Source organism: Melozone crissalis, unplaced genomic scaffold, assembly GCF_028551555.1.
Source record: "Melozone crissalis strain CALT ecotype California unplaced genomic scaffold, PUWL_Pcris_2 ptg000081l_1, whole genome shotgun sequence".
Lineage (NCBI taxonomy): Eukaryota > Metazoa > Chordata > Aves > Passeriformes > Passerellidae > Melozone > Melozone crissalis.
This window is the reverse complement of record NW_026535858.1, coordinates 14,856,662-14,876,734: the sequence shown is the minus strand read 5'-3', so window position 1 is coordinate 14,876,734 and position 20,073 is coordinate 14,856,662. Positions and strand designations below refer to the sequence as shown.

The 20,073-nt window shown below is 49.6% G+C and overlaps 2 protein-coding genes across 2 annotated transcripts; one reads left to right on the top strand and one right to left on the bottom strand.

Moving 5' to 3' along the window:
* Positions 1 to 3,423: 3,423 nt before the first annotated feature.
* GALM (galactose mutarotase) lies at positions 3,424 to 14,858 on the top strand. The gene is made up of 8 exons (XM_054290247.1): positions 3,424 to 3,797; positions 4,285 to 4,439; positions 7,243 to 7,449; positions 8,790 to 8,871; positions 9,809 to 9,950; positions 10,043 to 10,217; positions 10,612 to 10,723; positions 13,922 to 14,858. The coding sequence occupies exons 1-7, from the start codon at positions 3,602 to 3,604 to the stop codon at positions 10,687 to 10,689; spliced, it is 1,035 nt and encodes a 344-aa protein (XP_054146222.1). The 5' UTR covers positions 3,424 to 3,601; the 3' UTR covers positions 10,690 to 10,723; positions 13,922 to 14,858.
* On the bottom strand, positions 12,240 to 20,008 carry LOC128946465 (serine/arginine-rich splicing factor 7). Its single transcript, XM_054290248.1, has 9 exons — positions 19,941 to 20,008; positions 19,421 to 19,601; positions 19,112 to 19,288; positions 18,149 to 18,223; positions 17,957 to 18,058; positions 17,534 to 17,587; positions 15,464 to 15,508; positions 14,882 to 14,917; positions 12,240 to 13,959 (listed from the first exon to the last, which is right to left on the bottom strand). Exons 1-9 carry the CDS (start codon positions 19,966 to 19,968, stop codon positions 13,905 to 13,907), a joined length of 753 nt encoding a protein of 250 aa, XP_054146223.1. The 5' UTR covers positions 19,969 to 20,008; the 3' UTR covers positions 12,240 to 13,904.
* Positions 20,009 to 20,073: the final 65 nt, after the last annotated feature.

Genomic DNA, 20,073 nt, shown 5'->3' with positions numbered 1-20,073 from the left:
CATTCAAATCAAAATGCCACTGGTGTGATAACAGCTGAAGAGCTCCTGGCCTCTGCCTGCAAAGCTGCACCACTTCGTGGTGCCGAGACAAACACTGTGGGTTCCCCAGAACAAGAGATCTGGTCCAAAAAACCTGGTCCAGGAGTATTGTCCAAAGTTTCCTCACAGGACACACACACCCTGTCACCTGTCTCGAGGATGGTGAGTGGCATTAACATCCCTCTCCTGTTCCATTGCAGAAGGCAGCTGTGATGAAAATGGAGGTTATGGGTCTGGGTAATTCAGAACAGAGTTGGATCCTATAAGTGAGCATAACACATCAGAAACCTGAAATGCCCTTTAAAATTATTTTCTTAGTCAGATGAGTCCTCAAGTCTCGCTCTGTGTCCAGAATAAACTGAAAATCACAGCTGGATTTAACATAAAGGCAAAATGAAGGAAGGAAATGTAGTGATGTAATTTATTACACAAGTGCCTGATGACCAAATAAAAAGAGATCTCATAGAGACAGAGTTTTGTTTGACTGTAGCCTTTTAAGCAAAGTTACTTTATTTTGGATTAAAGGAAATCATGGGGGAAAAAAGCAAAGTATTTTGAAAAATATATTGAAAAAATAAACTATTCCTACAAAAATAGCATAAGGATGTATAATATACAATGCTTCACTTCTCTTGTGCAAAATGGTAGCTGCCCTGCAGACACCTGGAATTTCCAGGCTTCTGGTCCCAGGTAAAGAAATTCTCCTCTGTATTTTTTCTCATAACAACTTTATTTTGTCATAGGAGTTGACTATATGTTAAATGGCTCCCTTTAAAAAAACAAAACAAAACAAAACAAAAAAAAACCCCAAACAAGCAACAACAATAACAAATTTCCTTTTCACAGTGTGCCTTTTTACCAGCTTTGTGGTGGGGGAAAGACAGGATCACTCACAGGCTGACTTCCCAGCTTGCCTTTTGTAAAAACAGAAATATCTTGCCTGGTGTGGAGGAGCTGGGAGCAGTGGAACCAGGCACATAACCTGCCTTCATGTCACTCTTTTTCTATACCTGCTGTGATAGAGCAGATAAATCCTTGTTCCTCACCAGCATTTTGCATTTTGGCTTGGGAAAGGCTGCTGCATTTCCAAGTGTGAGAGAGGGCAGATAAGGACTGGAGAGCTGATGCACTTCCCAGCTGTTTGTGCAGAGAAGTGAAACCAAAGTCTGAGAGATGAATAGCGAGCTCTTCTGAGCACTCCCTGGCTGTGGAAGTGCCCTGCTGCCAATGCCAGGTGTGTTCAGCCCCAGTACTGCAGTTTTCTTCTGGAAAGGAAGAGGAGAAAATGAAAGGAGCTTGCATTTGACCATCAGTCTAAGCAAAACTCAGTGTCACAGTGAACAAGGCCCTAAACCCCTGCTTTTTAAAAGTAGGAATGACTAAAAAGAAAATCCAGTGTGGTGAGATGTTGAACACGACTTGCTTGTATCCTGCCCTCCCCCTTGCTCACCTCCCCCAGTCACCAGGGGCAGAGGGGCAGGATGAATGCGAAGGTCAGCCACGAGAAATCCTCAAAGTCATGAAGCAGGATTCTTGGAATACCTTGCTCAGATCCTGAAGCTGACATTGCTCCTTACTGTTCCCTGCAGGATTCAGGCTTGTGCAAGCTGGTTTCAAGTTTATCTGCCAGCCTGAAAATCGTGTGGCTGGTTCATGAACAGATTGGTCTGTGGTATTTCTTTTCCAAGCACACACTTAGATGGTCACTGGGGCTCGAGTGGTCTTGCATCTGTGAAGGAAGGTGAGAAAATCAGTGTTCATGACTGTTACATCAGACAAAGAGATGGATCTGGACCTTTTCTGGTGTGAATCAGAGAAGCAAATCAAAATGGCACCTCCTCTTGTGTTAAAACCCCCACAGCTTAATGAAATATTGTCTTTGCAGAGCAGAAATGCTTCCTGTGTCTAGAGAAGTACATTAAGAGAGAGGTGCTGAGGAAGCTGAAGTGCTAAGGAGTGAACTTCTGGGAATGCTCTGCACATGAAAACACTCCATGAATCAGTTATGAATGAGACTGACCTCTCATCCATCTATCCATCCATTCATCCATCCATCCATCAATCCATCCATCCATCCATCCATCCATCCATCCATCCATCCATCGCATTCCTCACTTAAAAATTTGGGCTGCTCCCTATCCTGTCTCATATGGGAGGTGCTGTGGATGAGCAGAAAAAAGGTATGTTTGTTTCAAATGTTGTTTGTGGAGAGAGCACGGGTTGTGATGGTGCAGAAGGAAACACAGGAACTGCCTTTGCTAACAAAGAAATGCAGATTTCCAAACCATCTCTGCCCAGCCCCGCGTGGGAGGTTTGGTTGCTGTGTTTGCTTGGAATTTGTAGATGGTCTTGTCAAAAGATGATGGCTGTGTTGGAAATTAATATTTAGCAAAATCAGGTTGACCAACGGAGTTTTTTTGGTGGGAGTTATGGGTTCTTTGAACAAATTTTGAAAATGGGCCCTCATAGAAACACAAGCTTACCAAATTGTAGTGAGATACTCTTGTGCCTTGCACTAGAGAGATCAAAGATGTGCACATACATCACTTAAATGTTGCCTAGGTTTTCCCTTGCAGACTGCAAATACATGCAAAGACAGGCAGAAGTTGGCATTTCAGAAGATGATGGTTTTTAATGGAGTCTGGGTCAGAGCCACAGCTTTGATAATAACAGCACCCCGGCCAGCAAATGCCCTGAGCCTGATTTCCAGCAGCATCAGCAGTCGCTGCCTTGTGCCTCTTGTGGAGGGGCTAAGGGAGGGCACAAGGGGAGGAAACAGCTTTTTGTTGTGCCACGCTTTGCACGGGCCGTGAGAGCCGTGCCGGTGTGATGCAAATGGGAGAGAGAAGCTGCTGGCAGAGATGCTCCGGCCCCCGAATTTGCGAGGTGGCGGCTGGGCTGCCCGGCCTGGCAGCGCCCGCAGCCTCGCTCCCTCCCTCGGCATCCTTCCCGCTGCCCCCGGCCCCTTCCCTCTGCTCCCGGCATCCTTCCCTCTGCCCCTCGGCATCCTTCCCGCTGCCCCCGGCCCCTTCCCTCTGCCCCCGGCATCCTTCCCTCTGACCCCGGCATCCTTCCCTCTGACCCCGGCATTCTTCCCTCTGACCCCGGCATCCTTTCCGCTGTCCCCGGCATCCTTCCCGCTGACCCTCGGCATCCTTCCCTCTGCCCCCGGCATCCTTCCCGCTGCCCCCGGCATCCTTCCCGCTGCCCCTCGGCATCCTTCCCTCTGACCCCGGCCCCTTCCCTCTGCCCCCGGCATCCTTCCCTCTGACCCCGGCATCCTTCCCGCTGTCCCCGGCCCCTTTCCGCTGTCCCCGGCCCCGTCCCGCTGGCCGCTGCCCCGCGGTGACCGACGTTGAACGGTCACAACAGTTCCGCGCTCCGCTCCGCCGGACACGGCGCGGCTCCGCCCCGCACGGGAAGCGAACAAGGATTGTTCTGGCTGCCCTTTGGAGCTGGGAGTGCTCCTCTCCCGCCGCCATTGCTTCTTCGTCCTGAGAGTCCTTCCCGGGCAGGGCTGCAGCTCCCGCCGGAGGTGCCGGTGGCCGGCTTTTAGGGAGCGATGACGACGGTGCGGAAAGAGGCGTTCGGGCGGATGCCCCCGGAGGAGGGAGGCGGAGAGGTGGAGAAGTTCGTCCTACAGTCGGACAGCGTGAGAGTGGAGATCCTGTCTTTTGGGTGCATTATCACCAGGCTGGAGACAAAAGACAAGGATGGGCAGTTTTCAGATATTGTCCTAGGATTTGACACTTTAGAAGGTGGGTCTTAATAAGTTTCTTTGAAAAAAAAAAATTAAAAACCCACAATCAGGCAGTTTAACCAGCACTTACTGGTTTATTGCCACACTGCCTGACCTGCTTGTAAGGCGCCCCCCCCCCTCCAATCACGGGCTGAAGAGATACAGTTTCTGCTGCCTCTCCTGGGCTCTGTGGTGGATGTGGAACGGGGACACTGGTGGCAGTATGCTACTCTGTTGGGGCAGCTCTGGGTCATTCCTTAACGGGCAGTGACAGAGGCCTTTTCTTCAAATCTGCAAAGAATACAAGGTCCCATCAGGCTGTGTTAATCAAAGATGCTCACGACTAATGAGCTGCGTGTCCTGTGAAACGCTGGGACTGCAGCCACCTATTTAGTGCTGGAGAGAAGCAGAGAGAGACACTCTGAGTCCATAAGTCCATAAGGTCCTGGAGACTGCCCATCCTTTTCCAGGGGTTCTATTTAACTGTGTGCTGTTTCTCTGGCCAGGTTACATGGTGAAGCACCCGTACTTCGGTACTGTCGTGGGCCGTGTTGCCAACAGGATTGCAAATGGGAAGTTCAGTGTGGACGGGAAGCAGTATCAGCTGTTCATCAACAACGGGCCCAACAGCCTGCACGGAGGAGCCAAGGGGTTTGACAAGGTGAAAATCCCAGTGCCCTGTCAGCATACAACCTGTGGGGCTGTGGCAAGATGTGTGATGTCTGCACCCCTGAACCCTGTAGCATTTTCTGGTGTTATTGAGTTAATCAGCTCAGAAAGTGCTGTGAGTGCAGAAACAGGGGGAAGTGAGACAGATCCTGCGAGCTGCTGGGTTGGCTTGTCTTTGCCTGAGTTTGCAGGACTCACTTATGTCATCCTTGGGTGCTGAGTAGAGAGTTGCTGTACTTCCTCTGTGTCACTGCAGCCCTGAGCCTCATGAGCCCTGAGTTCTGACAGGGCTGTTCTGGGCAAGTGCTGCTTCTGCACAGCCTAGGTTGGGACATAGCAGTGAGAACCTACCCTCAGGAGCAATGGAGGCTCCCCAGGCACCAGCTGCACCACCTGGAGTGCATCATGGAGTTGTGCAAGTGCCCAAAGAAAGTTTCCTGGGGAACAGGGTCTGTCCATGCAGACTCATTTCCACCTGCAGTTTCTCGGCTGTTACCTGCCCATAGCTCCTCCCAGAGTCAGAAGGACATGAGTCTGCAGAAACTTATCGTTGTTGCTTGCCTGTGACAACACTCCCAAGTAAGGTGAGAGCAGGGTGCATTGCCCTCTTTGGTGCTGCTTTCATCCTGCAACAGGTCCCCCAGGCTCTCACTCTGACTCACAGCAGAGGGGGATTAGCTCAGGCCTGCAAAATGCCCCAGGATCCAGGATCACTGTCTCTCCTTCCCAGCCCTCCCCTATGACCTCCTGAGATGAAATAACCTTTCCTGGGCCCCAGGGCACTCAGCTTTTTCTCTGTCCTCCCAAGAGCTGCTGCTCAAGTCAGGTATTTGTGTACAGATGGTAAGAGCAGTGGAGGATCTCTTCTCTTGAAAGCCTTGCTGATAACCCTGCTCCATTGCAGAGCAGGCTCAGAAGTCCCTGCTTTCCTGAAGCCTTGGGTTTTGTTGGATCAAATGCATTTGTAACCAGCAAGTAGATCATCCACCATTTCCCCCTAAGAGCTCATGAATGTGCTGGTGCAACTGCTTTCATGGGGTTAATGGGATTTTTTTGTGAAAGGAATCCAGGCTGATGAGAAAAAAGCCAGGGTCCCTGAAAAAAAAAAATCACAGTGTGAACTGGCATCAGGTTGGGATGAAATGCTCCTCAGCAGCCTTAGAAAAAAGGGAGTACTGGGGATAGCTTGGCTGTTGTACCCCCAAAGAAGACAGTTTGGTTTGTTTAAAGTTTCTTTCTGCGCCCTGCCACCTGTGATCTGCAGCTGAAAGCATGCATTTCCTCACACCCAGGGCTTCCAGGCTGTCTTCTGCAGGCAGGGGATGTGGTCTCTTCTTCTGCTTCTTCACCTTGCTTGCTTGCTGAAGTCTCACCAGCTTGCTGGGGACAAGGTAGTGACATCTCCCAGCTGGAGCTTTGTGTCCTCTGGCCCACAGGGCATGCTTGGACGCCTGCCCAAGACCCCCTCCAGCCAGGAAACAGTCACTGTTCAGAGACAGTGAGCCCTAACTGGTCAACCCCAACAAAGACCACATACTGGCATTTGGCTGTAATTATCATGGTCATCTTCTGAGCTTTTCCTGATTTTGCAGACATCAGTGCTGCGGTCAGCATGTGGTCTGATGAGAGCATCTTGCAGCTGCACTTACAGGGCTGCAGTGTGTGACCACACTGCTGGGGGATTTTTGAAAATAACTCTCTTATCTTAGAAAAAAATAGTGATACCTGTACATTTTCTGGACTTTAATAGCTTTTTTTTCAAAGGACTTAAATAGAAACTCGTACTTAAAAGCCGCAGCATCCTTACTGTAGCCATGGGAGCTGCAGTCAAACTGCACGCTGTGGAGGAGGGCCTACTCTGCAGCCAGGTGTATTTGTCACCCCCAAGTTCTGTGTTTGGTGAAAATGCTGGCTTTTGACCATGCCCCATGTTGGTGATCTCTGTGTGGGACACGAGAGGGATCAACTCAGCAGTGTTGAACTGGCCCCTGTTCCTAAATCTGTCCCCTTTGATTAGACAGGAGCTATTCCTCAGGGAAGTGTGAAGCTTCAGAGAGCCTCTTGTTGCACATCCACCCTCCCAGCATGAGGCCCATGGCCAGGGCCAAACAGGCTGTCTGGGCAGCTGTGTACAGTGTGCTGGCTGGCTTCCCTTCCAGCATGTTTGGCTCCAAGCTGAGCACTGGTGCTGGGTGCTGGCAGGGACAAGAACCAGAGAGGTCCCAGCTCTCTGGATGTGTCTGACAGCATATCTGGTACCATTTAACCCAACTCCAGCCCCTGGGCAGGAGCCCCCAGTGTGTTCTTACACTGTCCTAGTGCCAGTGCTGGGTGGCAGCTTGTTGAAGTGGTGTTGCACATGAGAAAATCTATGGAAAGGGGGATAAGTCCAGCTGCAGGGCAAAAATCAAACGTGGACTCTCAGGCATGGCATAACACAGGCTGGAACAGACCCCCTCAGACTGCCAAATTGCCTCCTTTGTCTGGTGCTCAGTGGAAAGCTTGTTCCCTGCTGGTGGTCCTGGCTACCAAGTGCTTGTGTTTTCTTTGGAAAGGTGATTGAAAAGGCCTTTGTTTCAGTGCAGCATCCCTTGTGTGCATTTTGTCTGTGTTTCTAGCCCAGCCTGGGGCAGGAGGGAAGGGCACTGTGCTCCCATTCCTGTCCCACCAAGGGCAGCCTGGGGCAGGAGGGAAGGGCACTGTGCTCCCATTCCTGTCCCACCAAGGGCAGCCTGGGGCAGGAGGGAAGGGCATGTGCTCCCATTCCTGTCCCACCAAGGCCATGCTCTGTGCAGGTGCTCTGGAGCGCCGAGGTGCTCCCGAATGGCGTCCGCTTCTTCCGGCTCAGCCCCGACGGCGAGGAAGGCTACCCTGGTGACCTCAAAGTCTGGGTCACCTACACCCTTAATGGCAGGGAGCTGGCCATCAACTACCAGGCCCAGACCAGCAAGACAACCCCCATCAGCCTGACAAACCACTCCTACTTCAACCTGGCAGGGCAGGTAAGTGTGGGGAGATGGGCCCATGGAGACACACTGTGCAGGGGAAGACAGCCTGGGGACCTGTGGGATGGTCATTGGAACCAATGTGCTGGTCTGGGGACACATCATGGTTTTGGGGACACAACAATGAGGGTTCTCTCTGTGCATCATGGGCCGCATGCAGGAACAGGACTGAATCACATGGATCTCGGCTGAGGACACGTCTCAGGGGCTTTTTGAACAGAGACGTCCAGCTGAGCATGTTGGTTCTCCTTTTGTGTGTAACTGGGGAATTTTGCTCTCTCCTCGTCCCTTGGGAAGACTAAGGAGGAGGTGTAGAGCTGGCATGCCCTAATGGTGGCCTGGCATTTCTTAGTTGTGTTCTGTTGGCATTTCTGAGAGAGTGATGCAGGTTGAAATCAGGGCCTGGAGTGGCAGCACCAAAATACCCAGGTCAAAATGGGCAGAAGAAACATCACAGAGAGGGGGTGTGAGATGGCCAGGACTGCAGACTAGCAAGGTTGCAGCAGCAGGATACAGAGGGTTCCCACACACCTGTACAGGGTCATGTCAACCACATGGACAGTGAATTGCAGCTGTGTTTTAATCTCACAGTTTATAACTGGGTCTGGAGGAAAAGGATCTGAGAAATAAAGTGTTGCTGGGCAGAGCCATAGGATAATACAGTGCAGTCACACTTGGGTGTGAGACAAAGGCCCTTAAAAGTGTTTGTGAGAGACAACTCAGCCCCTCTGAGCAGGAGCCATGCCCAGGCTGCTGCCCTGAGAATGGCTGTGCAGTTGTTGGTGCTGGTGCTCCCAGGGGTGCAGTAACACCAACACTTGCACTGTGCAACCCAGGCGTGTTCCAGGGGAACAGGAGACCTTTGGGCATGAAATTGCTGCTCAGATTAGATAGTGACCTGAAGGCTCAGCTTTGAGCCTGCCCAGCAGGTTCCCTGCCAGCATTCCTGAGGCTGTGGAGGAGGAGCACACCCCTGCAGTGATGAGACAAGAGGATGGGTTGCATTTCCCCTTGCTTGCTTCCTTCCCCTTCTCCCTGCTGCTGTGTGCTCAGTACCCAGCATGTTCTGGCTAGTCAGTCTGCAGGGTGGTAGCCCTCAGTGAGGTACAAGTACAGATTGATGGCCTCATCCCTGTGGGATTTACAGCTCCTAGGGCCCATGAAGGTTTTTGCCCAGGCTAGTACCTTTGTTTTGTGCCCAAGATCAAGATGGAATGGGGGCCAGGAGGTGCGCCAGGCACTACCAGATCAGCTGGGGCACCACTGTGGGCTGTCACTTCAGAGCTGTGCTTAGGGCTGCTTAAACAGAAATCCCAGCATTTCCCATCCTCCTGCAGGGCTCCCGGGATGTCTATGACCACGAGATCTCCATTGAAGCAGATTCCTACCTGCCTGTGGATGACACCCAGATCCCTACTGGTAGGTGGTGCAGCACTTGTGGCACCAGGTGGAAGAAGTGATCTTTCTGAGCAATGTTGGTGGGTGTGAGGAGCAGCTCTGCCTGGCAAGGGGGACACACCAGCAGCCAGGGGACCCCAGGCACAGCGGGGCCCTCAGTTTGGGTGCAGTGCCACTGCACATGGGCAGGGTGGGCAGAGCCAGGTGCTGGCAACCAGGTCCAACACCCACTCCAGGGAGCAGGCAGGAGCAGCTGCAAATGGGGCCAGAGGCACGTGGGATGTGAGGCTGTTTTGTGGGTCCATCCAGGAGACAAGCTCCCTGTGGCACCTGGAGGAGTGGATTCTTTGGTCCAGGTGGCTTCTGCTCAGCTTGGTGAGCCATGCTTGTGGACAAATAGGGCAAGAGCTTAAGGCCATACCCAATCCTGTGCCCCACTTCTCCCTGCTGCTTTCACCATGGAGCTGTTTCACATCTTAGTTGTGGCTACTTGCTACCCCTGCCTTTTGCAGTTCCTTCTTGTGTGGGTAGTCTTAGTCTTGGGGTGAAAATAAGACTTGTGCAATTATTAAAGACAGACCCCTTGTGTGCAATACCTGCTGTATTTTATGTAAGAGCCTGAATTGGAACAGTTTCATTTTTTTTTCAAGGCATTTATTCTGCCCTCCATGCAAAACTCTCACCTTTGGGTTGGTTTTGCAGTGTGCTTAGTATGTCCTGGGGTTGTTTGTGCTGCTTTATCACAGGACACTGTATGCCCACAGCAGTCTTAACAAGGACAAGGGAGAAAATGCTGGGTTTGTATATATACAAACTTTCATGTGTTTTCTTGCTCCTTGGCTGTGCTTTGTCCCTGCTAAGTGCAGCAGTGTCCCCAGGAGCTGCCAGCTATGCTGGGGGACAAATAGCCTTGCTGGCATGTGGCTGAGTGGCTGAGCCTGCTGTTCCCCTTGCTTAGGGGAGGTGGCCGCCGTGCAGGGCACTGGATTTGATCTCCGGCAGCCTGTGGAGCTGGGCAAGCACTTGCAGAAGTTTCACCTGGGTGGCTTTGACCACAACTTCTGCCTGCACCAGGGGCAGGATCGACGCCTTGTGGCCAGGTAGGCTGGGACCTTGGCAGGATCCCCATCCCTGGAGCCAGGGGGTGCCCATTCAGCCAGTCCTGTGTCATTCTCCACTGGCATCTCCGCAGGGTTTTCCACCCGCCCACCGGCAGGACCATGGAGGTTCACACCACCCAGCCTGGCATCCAGTTTTACACTGGGAACTTCCTGGATGGTTCCCTGAAGGGCAAAGGTGGTGCCACGTACCCCAAGCACTCGGCTTTCTGCCTGGAAACCCAGAACTGGCCTGATGCTGTGAACAAGGTGAGCTGTCCATTCCCCTCGCATGGGTTACCTGGCTCCTGTGGCAGGGGACATGGCCCCACCACCCTCCATGTAGTGGCTTTAGACACGTGTCAGCCCAGCAGGGACTGGCCCTGTGCAGCCCAGCTTCCCAAAGGTGTGGGGTCATGAGCAGAGGGCCCCACAGGGGCCTTGCCACATCCTTCATATCTGAGTCATTCCTCACGGCCTGGATTCAACCAGCGGTGGGACTCACCCACAGCCCACTGGCAATGGTGGGTGGTTACACACTGCTGCTGGAAATGGCTGGGGGAGCTGTGGGAATATGCCTTGGGAAGAACAGAGGAGTGCAGCCATGCTTGCTGGTCCCATGGAATGTGTTCACAGTCACTGATGTGCTGCTGCTTCTCCCCAGCCTCACTTCCCCAATGCCCTGCTCCATCCGGGTGAGGAATACAACCACACCACGTGGCTCGTGTTCAACACTGCTTGAGGAGAAGGGCTGCTGACTCCCAGCACTAAGAGGGGTAAGTGCCTCCAGCAGCTGAGCCAGAAATCCTGCCAGGTGCCAAACAGAGCTTTCCAACTACCCTGGGTGAATGCATCTGATCTGGGAGCCTTTATCCTCCTCTCTGGTTTTCACATGTGGTTTCTGCTGGCTTTAGTTCCTGTCACCACCTCTGCTGCTGTCTGGTCTGTGCAAAAGTCTCACACTCTGTCCAGCCTCTCACCCTGGGCATTGGGGTTTTTTTGCAATAAAAATGCACTGAAAACACCTTTAGGGGCACGACATCACAGCTCCAACCACAGCAGGGGAATATCTAGTAATATTCATGTGGAACATGTGGGAAGGCTGATGCAGTTGTGGTTGTTTGTTACAACATCTGCTCCTTCCATCAAAGTGCTCTTTCCAAGTGGTGTGCAGTGCTCATGCAGGACAGCTTTGAGGAGGACAGAGTGCTGGGATTATCCAAGCTGGCTGCCCTGGATGCTCTGGTTAAACTCCTATGCTCTGTTTTGGTTGCTGAAGTGAAGTGGCCACACCCATTTACTCCTGAATATACAACTGCAGGAGAAAACCCATCATCCTAACACTGTGTTTCCACATGAAATCTCCAAAATCTTTTATCAGGGAACTATGTGATGAAAACCTCCATGTTTCTGAGGGTTCAGAAAAATTGGCATAAGCCAGGGGATGACAGGACTGTCTTATTAGGGAGCTGATAGCCCACTCCCCAGGGAAACAGGCAGACATCCTTGCATTAGGCACTGCGTGCCACCTTCTCCTGCCATGCTGCTGCACCCAGGGCCTGCAGCACTTCACCAAGCCTCCTCAGCTGCAGAGATGCAGGAATGCCCTTGCCCCCCGGGGAAGTGCCTGGCCATGGGGCTTGCAAATGTGGCAGCGCTGTCACAGTCAGTTCTGCCACCCTGACACCGAAAGAGGGCCCCACTACCGCCCTGCGTGCACAGGTCACATTGTCTGTGAGGGCTGGTATCCCTTGCAGAACAAAGCCCACCAACAGGGAACACCAGGTTGGAAACCAGGGGAACCCCATTTTCCCTGAGAGTGGGGTTTGCCCACCACACTGGAGACCTTGGATACACTTCCCTCGCCCCCACCCCCAGCCAGCCTGTGTGGGGTGTGCACATCCTGCCCAGAGGCACAGGGTCACAGCAGCACCTGTCCCACAACACACCCCTGTGTCACGGCATCTCTTCCAACTGCTCACAAACACTGCATGGAATTTGTGGTGAAATCCTTCCAAACTCAGGCCAGAACTCAGTTTTGGACAGCACAGCTGCACAGAAGCACAGATACCATCTTTGTCACAGCTCCCCCTCTGCACCTTACTCAGTGCTGGCTGTCCTTCGGAGCGGCTGCCCGCACCAGCACAGCCCCGCTCCTTGCTCAGGTTCTCACAGGTGGCTTTGGAGGAACCCCAGCCCCCGCAGAGAGACCCCAGGCTCTTCTGCTCAGTCTTCCAGTGTCTCTGGGTACTGAAAAACAGGTACCAGTAGAGCTGTTGTGTCAGTCTGCAGGTTTATTGTGGAGCAGGTTTGCCTTGAGAGTACAGAAAAGAAAAGGTGATGAAATTCCAGAGCAGTGGCGTACGTGTGCCTCTCAGCAGGTACACAATGCACAACCAGTAAAATATTCCAAACATGTATCACAGGCTTCAGGCATTTGAGCTAAATCACTGCAGGGTAACATTTGTGTCAGCTCTGCCACAGTGGGATTTGGTGAGTATGGCCAGAATCCACCTGGAACACCAATGGCCATGGTGAGCCAGACAGGATCCAGGCACAGTGAGGACCAGGAATGAAGGCCAGAGGATGCTGCAGCAGAACAGCGCCTTCAGGATCTGGACTGTTGACTCATCCCCCAGAAAAGCTCCAAGCAGTCATTAGCAGGAAATCTGTTTCTTGAAAACCATGTGTTACCCCACGTGTAACAAAACCATCTTGTAACTTTATTTAAGCTGTTTTGCTGTGGTTTACACAGTGGAAGCAAACTGCTGGTAGAGTTCATTGGAAGCCCTAACAGGCCTGGCTTTCCATTTCAGTGCTTACTTGCTGCTGAAACTGGCCTTTATTTCTGCTAGATAGCCAATCCAGCAAGAAGAAAAGATGCTTTTCACCCCTCTGCCTAGCAGCTTTTTGTTCACAGCCCAACATTGTTGCCAGTCCCTTGCTGTGATCTGTGTTGCAGTGCTTTGTCATGCAATTCATTCATACAGAATGAGGACAATTTGACACCCCTATACACAAACAATGATTCCTGCAGGTTGTGTATTTGCTGTAAGAAATTGGGATCACTCAACAAAGCCATCTCCAGGATAAGGGCTGCTTGACAACCATACCAGTTTCTGTGAAGCAGGTTAGAACTCCTGAAGGCAGCTGATAATCTTTAATTTTAAGGATCTTCCCTCAAAAAAGGAAAACACACCTTGAGGTATTTTAAAGTGTTTTCTTTACATCAATAGCCCAAAGAACTAAAATATGCAACAAGTGAAAGTAGCAATTGTGAAGTTATTAATCATTTCTATTACCTCTAAAGGTTTCTGCAGATGTTATTTGCTTAAAAGATGTGTTTTGGAGGAAGGTTTATCCTTAGATTTTTGAGGCATCTGGTATCAACAGTCTAACACCAGAGAATGAGCTTTGCAGAAAAATGAATGCCCACTAAACATCAAGGAATGAAAAGGGCGTATGCAAATTTTTATCCATCTGCAGACAGAGATGGTATTTAAATTCCATTTCAAGGAGAACAGGAACTGATCCTTTCACTGAAGACCATTCAACAGTAGGTGTGAAAAGTGACTACCTTGAGAAGACACCAGCTGGGATTAATGATTCCCATTTGAGACATTTTTCATCCACGTTACATGGCACCCAGCTAAAATTACCCAAACGTTAACAGAAGCAGCAGGGTTACTACAGAGAAGTTTTAGTTAAAAATACACATTTTATTTCAATGTGCCAATAAAAAAGTCCCACATTTTCATATCACAGGAAGTTAATTCATACAATAAAAAGAGACCTGTGCTAGTCTATTGGTGTGACTAACTCAGAAGACCCAGATCATGCCAAATTTTAGTTGATATACTCTTCTATCTACATTCTTACATTTACAAAGACACCACAAAATCCCTTATAATAATGTAAGCAAAATAACTTTCTTCCTAAAAGATTAACTTCATAACTTTAATCCATTCTTTCAGGACTTGCACTTCGTTGAGGGCTTCCTGATGGTGAACGGCTGAAAGGAAAACAATCCACAATTAACATTTCAGTAGAAATGCTTGGGAATCACAAATACAGGAAAAAGCAACAGGAGTATACCCAGACTCTGGCTCCCTTGAAGCACTTCTTAAATAAAATAACCAATCACTACTGACAAAAATTAACAGGCTGATGATCTGGAGATAACACTTTTTTTTTTTTACTGTTATTTTTAAAATGAGATCTCTGTAAGGCCATCCAAAAGGTATTACTTATAGTGACCTCCAAAGGGGCAAGATACTTCTTCGCTGTTCTGATACAGCAGCTTGTCAAAACCTATCATGGTGATCACTCAGCATTTAGGAGCACTTTTTCATGCCCTTGTGATTGTTTGACACTAAACTTGTAAAAATGAACTATTAAAGAATCCTAATGAGGGAAAAAATTGCTGCTGATTCTGTCACTCCACATATTCTACACATTACTCTGTGCATATAAACAGAGAGAGAAAACTATTTACTGACTTATGTGAAAGAAAAATATAATCTAACAGCAGTGAACGTAACAGGCCTGATCTTCCATTCCTGACTGCTGTACCAGGGTACTCCACTCTACCTTCCCCAATGTCAGTGTAGCTTTTAATGAGACTGAAAGCTGATTTCCTACATCTGTTCTATGCTTTAAGCTCATCAGTCCCTGTGCAATAAAACTGTCAGTGAAACAAAAGGAGCAGAGGAGCAGGCAACAAGACACTGCTATATAACCCTGAGCATTTATCACCACATGTACATATTACCATATAGAAAGCCACAATCACAACATTATTGCTGTGAAAGAGATCTCAGCAAAATACCTTTCCAGTGCTTTCCTACAAGCAGCAAACTCCTCAGCAGAGATCAGTGCACACACTACAATGCCAGCTCTATGGAGTCTATGCTATTGGTAGGAGACCAACATACCTTCTCTTTGGAGACGCTGACCGGGACTTGGACCGGCTGCCAAAACACAACAGCACCAATGCAGTTTCAATGTCAAATCAACTTTTATGTTAAAAAACCCCCCAACCTATCAGAAAGTGAATTATAGGAATCTAGCCAGGTCTTTCCAATGGTAGCTTTCAGATCAACTTTTACTTTGAGAGGGATTCTCCATTTATTTAGCATGGAGATGCATTCTAAGCAAGGGGTGGTACTAAGGTGAGGCTTTGAGAAAAGCAACATCACCAGACTGCTGTTTTATGGAAAGCATTAACAGAGCTCAAGGTTTTTATCTGATGGATAGAAAAATGTAACAGAACTGAGCACAAAGGCACAAAAAATTAGTGCTGTGGAACTCTTGGAAACTACCAAGAGTTAATGAAAACCCAGACAGGTAAGGAAGACAGTGCAAAGAGCTGCAGAGGAAATGCTGTAATTTCTGTCATATCACAAAGAGATTAGCTGGGACCCATGTTAGGGGGATATTTTTCTAAAGGACCAGGCTCTGTTAATCATGCAAACCTAAATTTGAGATGCTACTGCAGGCTCTGTGTGTGTGCTCACCTCTTAGCTGGCGAGCCAGACTTTGATCTGCCATGAGACCTAGACCTGCAAGAAAAAACACAGCTCAGCAGGGAAACACAACATGCAGGTTCCCATGTTTGGGACAGCAGGATTCACACCCAGTGGATGAGCACTGTCATGCTGAGTGCACAGAATCCTGCAAGTTTCCAGGGTTTTGCCTGCTAAGTTTCCAAAGAAGTCTTTTTACATGGATGCTGCACATGTTGCTCTGTACTTTGGTTTGGTCCCTAGCTGATGAGCAGTGTTTGCTGATGCAGGTGGCAGGAACAACTCAAATCCTGACCAGTATTTTCAGAGCTGATAAAAAGCCATGCTCTAAACTTGCAGGTTTTATTAGACTTGAGCAACATCTGCCACTGCAGTTGCAGACAGCTCATTCCTAGAAGTATTTTCCCTGTGAATTTCATCTTCTATATCCACTTACTTCAAGTGTTTTTTTTAATGTTTGAACTTAATCCTTATGAAAAAAATGTGGAAAATGTGGACACCTTTGAGGCTGCTGCACCACAGGAACACTAATACTGCCAGAAAGCCTCACTGAAATTTTGAGGTCCCCCAACAAGTGTTCTAATTCCACATCCAAGGCTTTCCACAACAATTTCCAGATGTGTGTTGTGACACTGTCAAACCAACAAATGCCATGTACTCATTCAGTCAGTCTCCCTTATGAACCCAGAGCCTGTATCTGGGTGCAATGCATTCCCTGGGCTTTTCTGTAAAGAAATAATCCTTCAATTACATAAGCACAATTCTTCTGCCACTTCTGGCTGGTTGTACATCTGTAACTTCCTATGTCTCAGTCACTTAATCCCTACTTACAAGTGTCACACAACAGTCCAGAAGTGTCACTACAAGTATCCTTAACCCTGCAGAAATCCAGCATGGTACCAGAAAGAGAAAATAATGGTGCTAAAATCAAGATGTTTTCCTCTTAGAGAGTCTGCTGACTGTGGCTGTTTCTGGCTCATCACTGACAGTGAACAGAGGTGAGCCATGATTAAGTCATATTGGAAGAACAGTACTAAGATTCAACATGGTTTAGCCACAGGTGTACCCAGCCAGAGAAAAGCACTGCACTACTGCCTTGGGCAACCTTCTTCTCTCTTTAGTCCAGATTCTGGACTACCTGTGTGAGTTTCTGCTCTTAACTAAGCCATGATGATCTGGTCTTCATCTCTCCTTTCCCTTAAAAATCCCATCACTGCTTGCTGTCCATCCTCAGAAAATGCCACCTTCAGCTGTGGGCTTTTCCACCTGCTCCCTTTATTTGAAGCCATCCTCTATTTCCCTGTGTTTCTTTATGGTTGACTGTTCCTTGTTTCCAAGAGCAGCCATTAAAACCAGGACAGCAGGCACAGGGATAGGCTGGGCCATCAGCAATTCCATATCCAGAGCAGAATTTCCATTTACTCTTGTTCTTGTCGAGGACACCCAGTCAGCCCTGCTGCCAGGACAAGGCTCCATGAAGCACAGGCTGCTCTTACTATCAAGTAAAGTTTAAGGGAACAAATAACATCCTGTGTTCCTTTAGAACCTGACTGTTACTCTTGTGACACATTTAATTGGTACAAAATAATTCTGACAGGTGTTTATCTCAAATAAAAATCAGCTCCTGCAGATTGACACTGATATTCAACAGAGCTGGAATTGCAGCTGTAACACTACATCAGCAAGCCCTTCCAGACCTGCCTGGCTGCAGACAATAAAAAATTAACACACTACTAAAGGGGCATCCTGCTTTCTCAGAAAAATAGTGGGAAGAATCCCAATCCTGTGTGTGGTACACACAGAAACTTTTGATATTAATTCTACATTTGTTAGCTGTTAATGCAACCCGATCAAATCAGTATTTCTGATGACTATGGTGACCTAGTGGTGTGCAAAAGAATAAAAAGAGAGAGAACAATCTTCTGCACTGCTTTTTAAAACTACAGACCTCTAGGTTAGTGAAGGGAAAACACATTTTTTCCTGGAAAAAAACCTTAACAATTGTTAGAGAGCCTAATGAGACTTCTAAACAAGTTTTGCCAACTACCCATAGTCACATACCTGCTTCGGGGCCATGTAACAGATCTGGATCTAGATCTGGATCTTGATCTAGACCTGAAATTAAAAATTGAGATAAATTAAAAATAAATAAACTCAAGAAGAAGTGATGACAATTACAGTACTATATAAATTAGTACGTACATGTGAAATTAAGACCTACATGATCACAGACCTACATGACCATTAGACATTTTAGCCAAAGAAATTCAATCGAGGTAGATGCCACTGTCTCAGGGTAAGGTCTCAAAACTCATTAGCACTCCTGTGAATTTAACTAGGATTATCAGAAACTTTTAAAAGCATGCTGACTTCTACAGGTCACAGCATCTTTTGCAACCTGCTATACAATACCTTTTGGAATCTAATTAAAACAAGAAAACACCAATAAAAATAAATCACACAGTAAAAATCAGTACTAATTACCTTGATCTCTTCAAGGAACCCGACCGGGACCGGCGGGGAGACACAGACCTAGACCTACGAGGAGACACGGACCTGGACCTGCGATAGGAAGCTGACCTGGACCTGCACAGAAAGCAATTCCAAGAGTCGTACATGTGCAGCTTTTTCTAGGCAAAAGAAGGCAACAGGAGTAAAAGACAAACTCAAACACACCTCCTACCACGGCTGCGGCTGCGTGACCGGGAATACCTTCTCCCTCGGGACCTCGAGCGCGATCTAGAGCGGGACCTGGGTTTAGGTTAGAAAAAACAGGTATCAGCAGACAGCTGCAGCAACCCACACGTGTGAGGCCCTGCTGAAGTCAAAACTTTTTTCAGACAACTAAAGAACTAGCATCTGTCAGCTGGAAAAATGTCTGGGCCTACTTGTCTTGAGCATTTTTACTACCTAGAAAAATGTTAAAAGCTGAATTACATTGCAGAATTACATTAGAATAGAAAACACTGTAATGCGTATTTAAAATAAACCTTGCAAGTTTGCAGGTCGACCCTCTTTGGCCCAAGGTCTAGCAGATCTAGACGATCTAGAAGTATCTATAGGCGAGCGCTGCATCTAGGTAGGTGTTCTCTTCAATCTAACGACGATCAAACTGACAGCCCAATGAGCCAGGGTGAGGCTTGATTGACGCAAGAAGATTTTTCTAGGTGGGAATGTGGTCAATCTGGTGTTCCTCTTTCTAAACCGGAGGGGGGCCCCAATTGAAAGCCAAATTTACTGTTACGGCGGTCACCGTCTCAAATTTTCTGCCCTTAAAGAATAAGGTGAAGCTACGTGTAGATGGCTCGAGGGGATCTGGCCTCTTATGCTGATCACCTCAAGGTCTAGGAGGATCTTAAGTGTCGGATTTGCAAGGCGCCTCAGCATGAAATCTTAAGGCTCGTGACATTCTGAATCAAGGCGACTGACTCAAACGAAGAAACCTGAAAGGTTTTGACCAGGTTGATTATTAAAATAGTAACATTTGATAGAAATAGCAACAAATTGTAATATACACCTATACATTTATTCTAGCGTTAAAGTTTAAAGAAAACTGGTGTAACATTGTGTTCTTTGCTAACAAGAACTACACAAAAGCGAGCTGGCGAAGCAACGCGGCCGCCCCAGGCCCGCACGTACCTGCTCCTCCTTCGCCGGCTATAGCGGTGACAGTCATAGGCATAGTGGCCTTTCTCACCACACTCGTAGCATCTGTCGTTGGGGTCGAAGGGGCGCCGGGCGGGGGGCCGGTCGTAGCGGGAGCGGCGCGGCATCCCCGTGGATACTTCCACTCTGACCCTGGAGCCGCAGATCACCCTGCAACGAGTCCACGAAGGGTCTGGGTTAAACCTTTCAGTCCATGACAGAACTACAGAAACACAGGGACCAGCGAGATAAACCCCGCTTCTCTCTCCGTAGCCTCGGCAAACAGGCGGAATGGACACGTACTTCCCGTCCAGTCCACGGACAGCATCTTCGGCATCCCGGGGGTCTTCGAACTCCACGAAGGCGAACCCCGGCGGGTTCCTGGCGATCCACACGGTTCTCAGCGGTCCGTAATAGCTGAAGGCTCTCTCCAGCTCGCCTTTGCCGGCGCCCGTGCCCAGGTTGCCCACGTACACCTTGGTCTCTGCGGGGACAAGCGGGCCGGGGCTCAGCGCGGGGCCGGGAGCGGACTCGGGCTCAGCCCCCGCCCCGCCCTCCCCCGGCCGCCGCCATCTTGTCCGCGCGGCCGCTTCCCGCCTTCACCGCGAGCGCCGCGCGCCCCGCCGCGCGTCCTCCCCCACGGCCGCTGACGCAAAATGGCGGCGGCGACAACGGCGGCGGCGGCGGCCGCATCGCCTTCCTCCCCTCCCCACCGGCGCCCGCCAGTCCTTAAGCTCCCCGCGGCAATCGCCTCTCTCTCAGACACGTCTCGCCTTCCCGCCCGCGCAGCCGCCCGCCCCCCGCAGCCCCCGCGAGCTCTCACCGCCTCCATAGCGGCCGTAACGCGACATCCCGACGGCTCCGCCGCCCGCGCGCACGCGCCGCCGCACGCGCCTGCCCCCTGGCCTGCTCCCCCGCCTCCCCCGCGCTGCGCGGAGGCGCGCATGCGCCAGGGG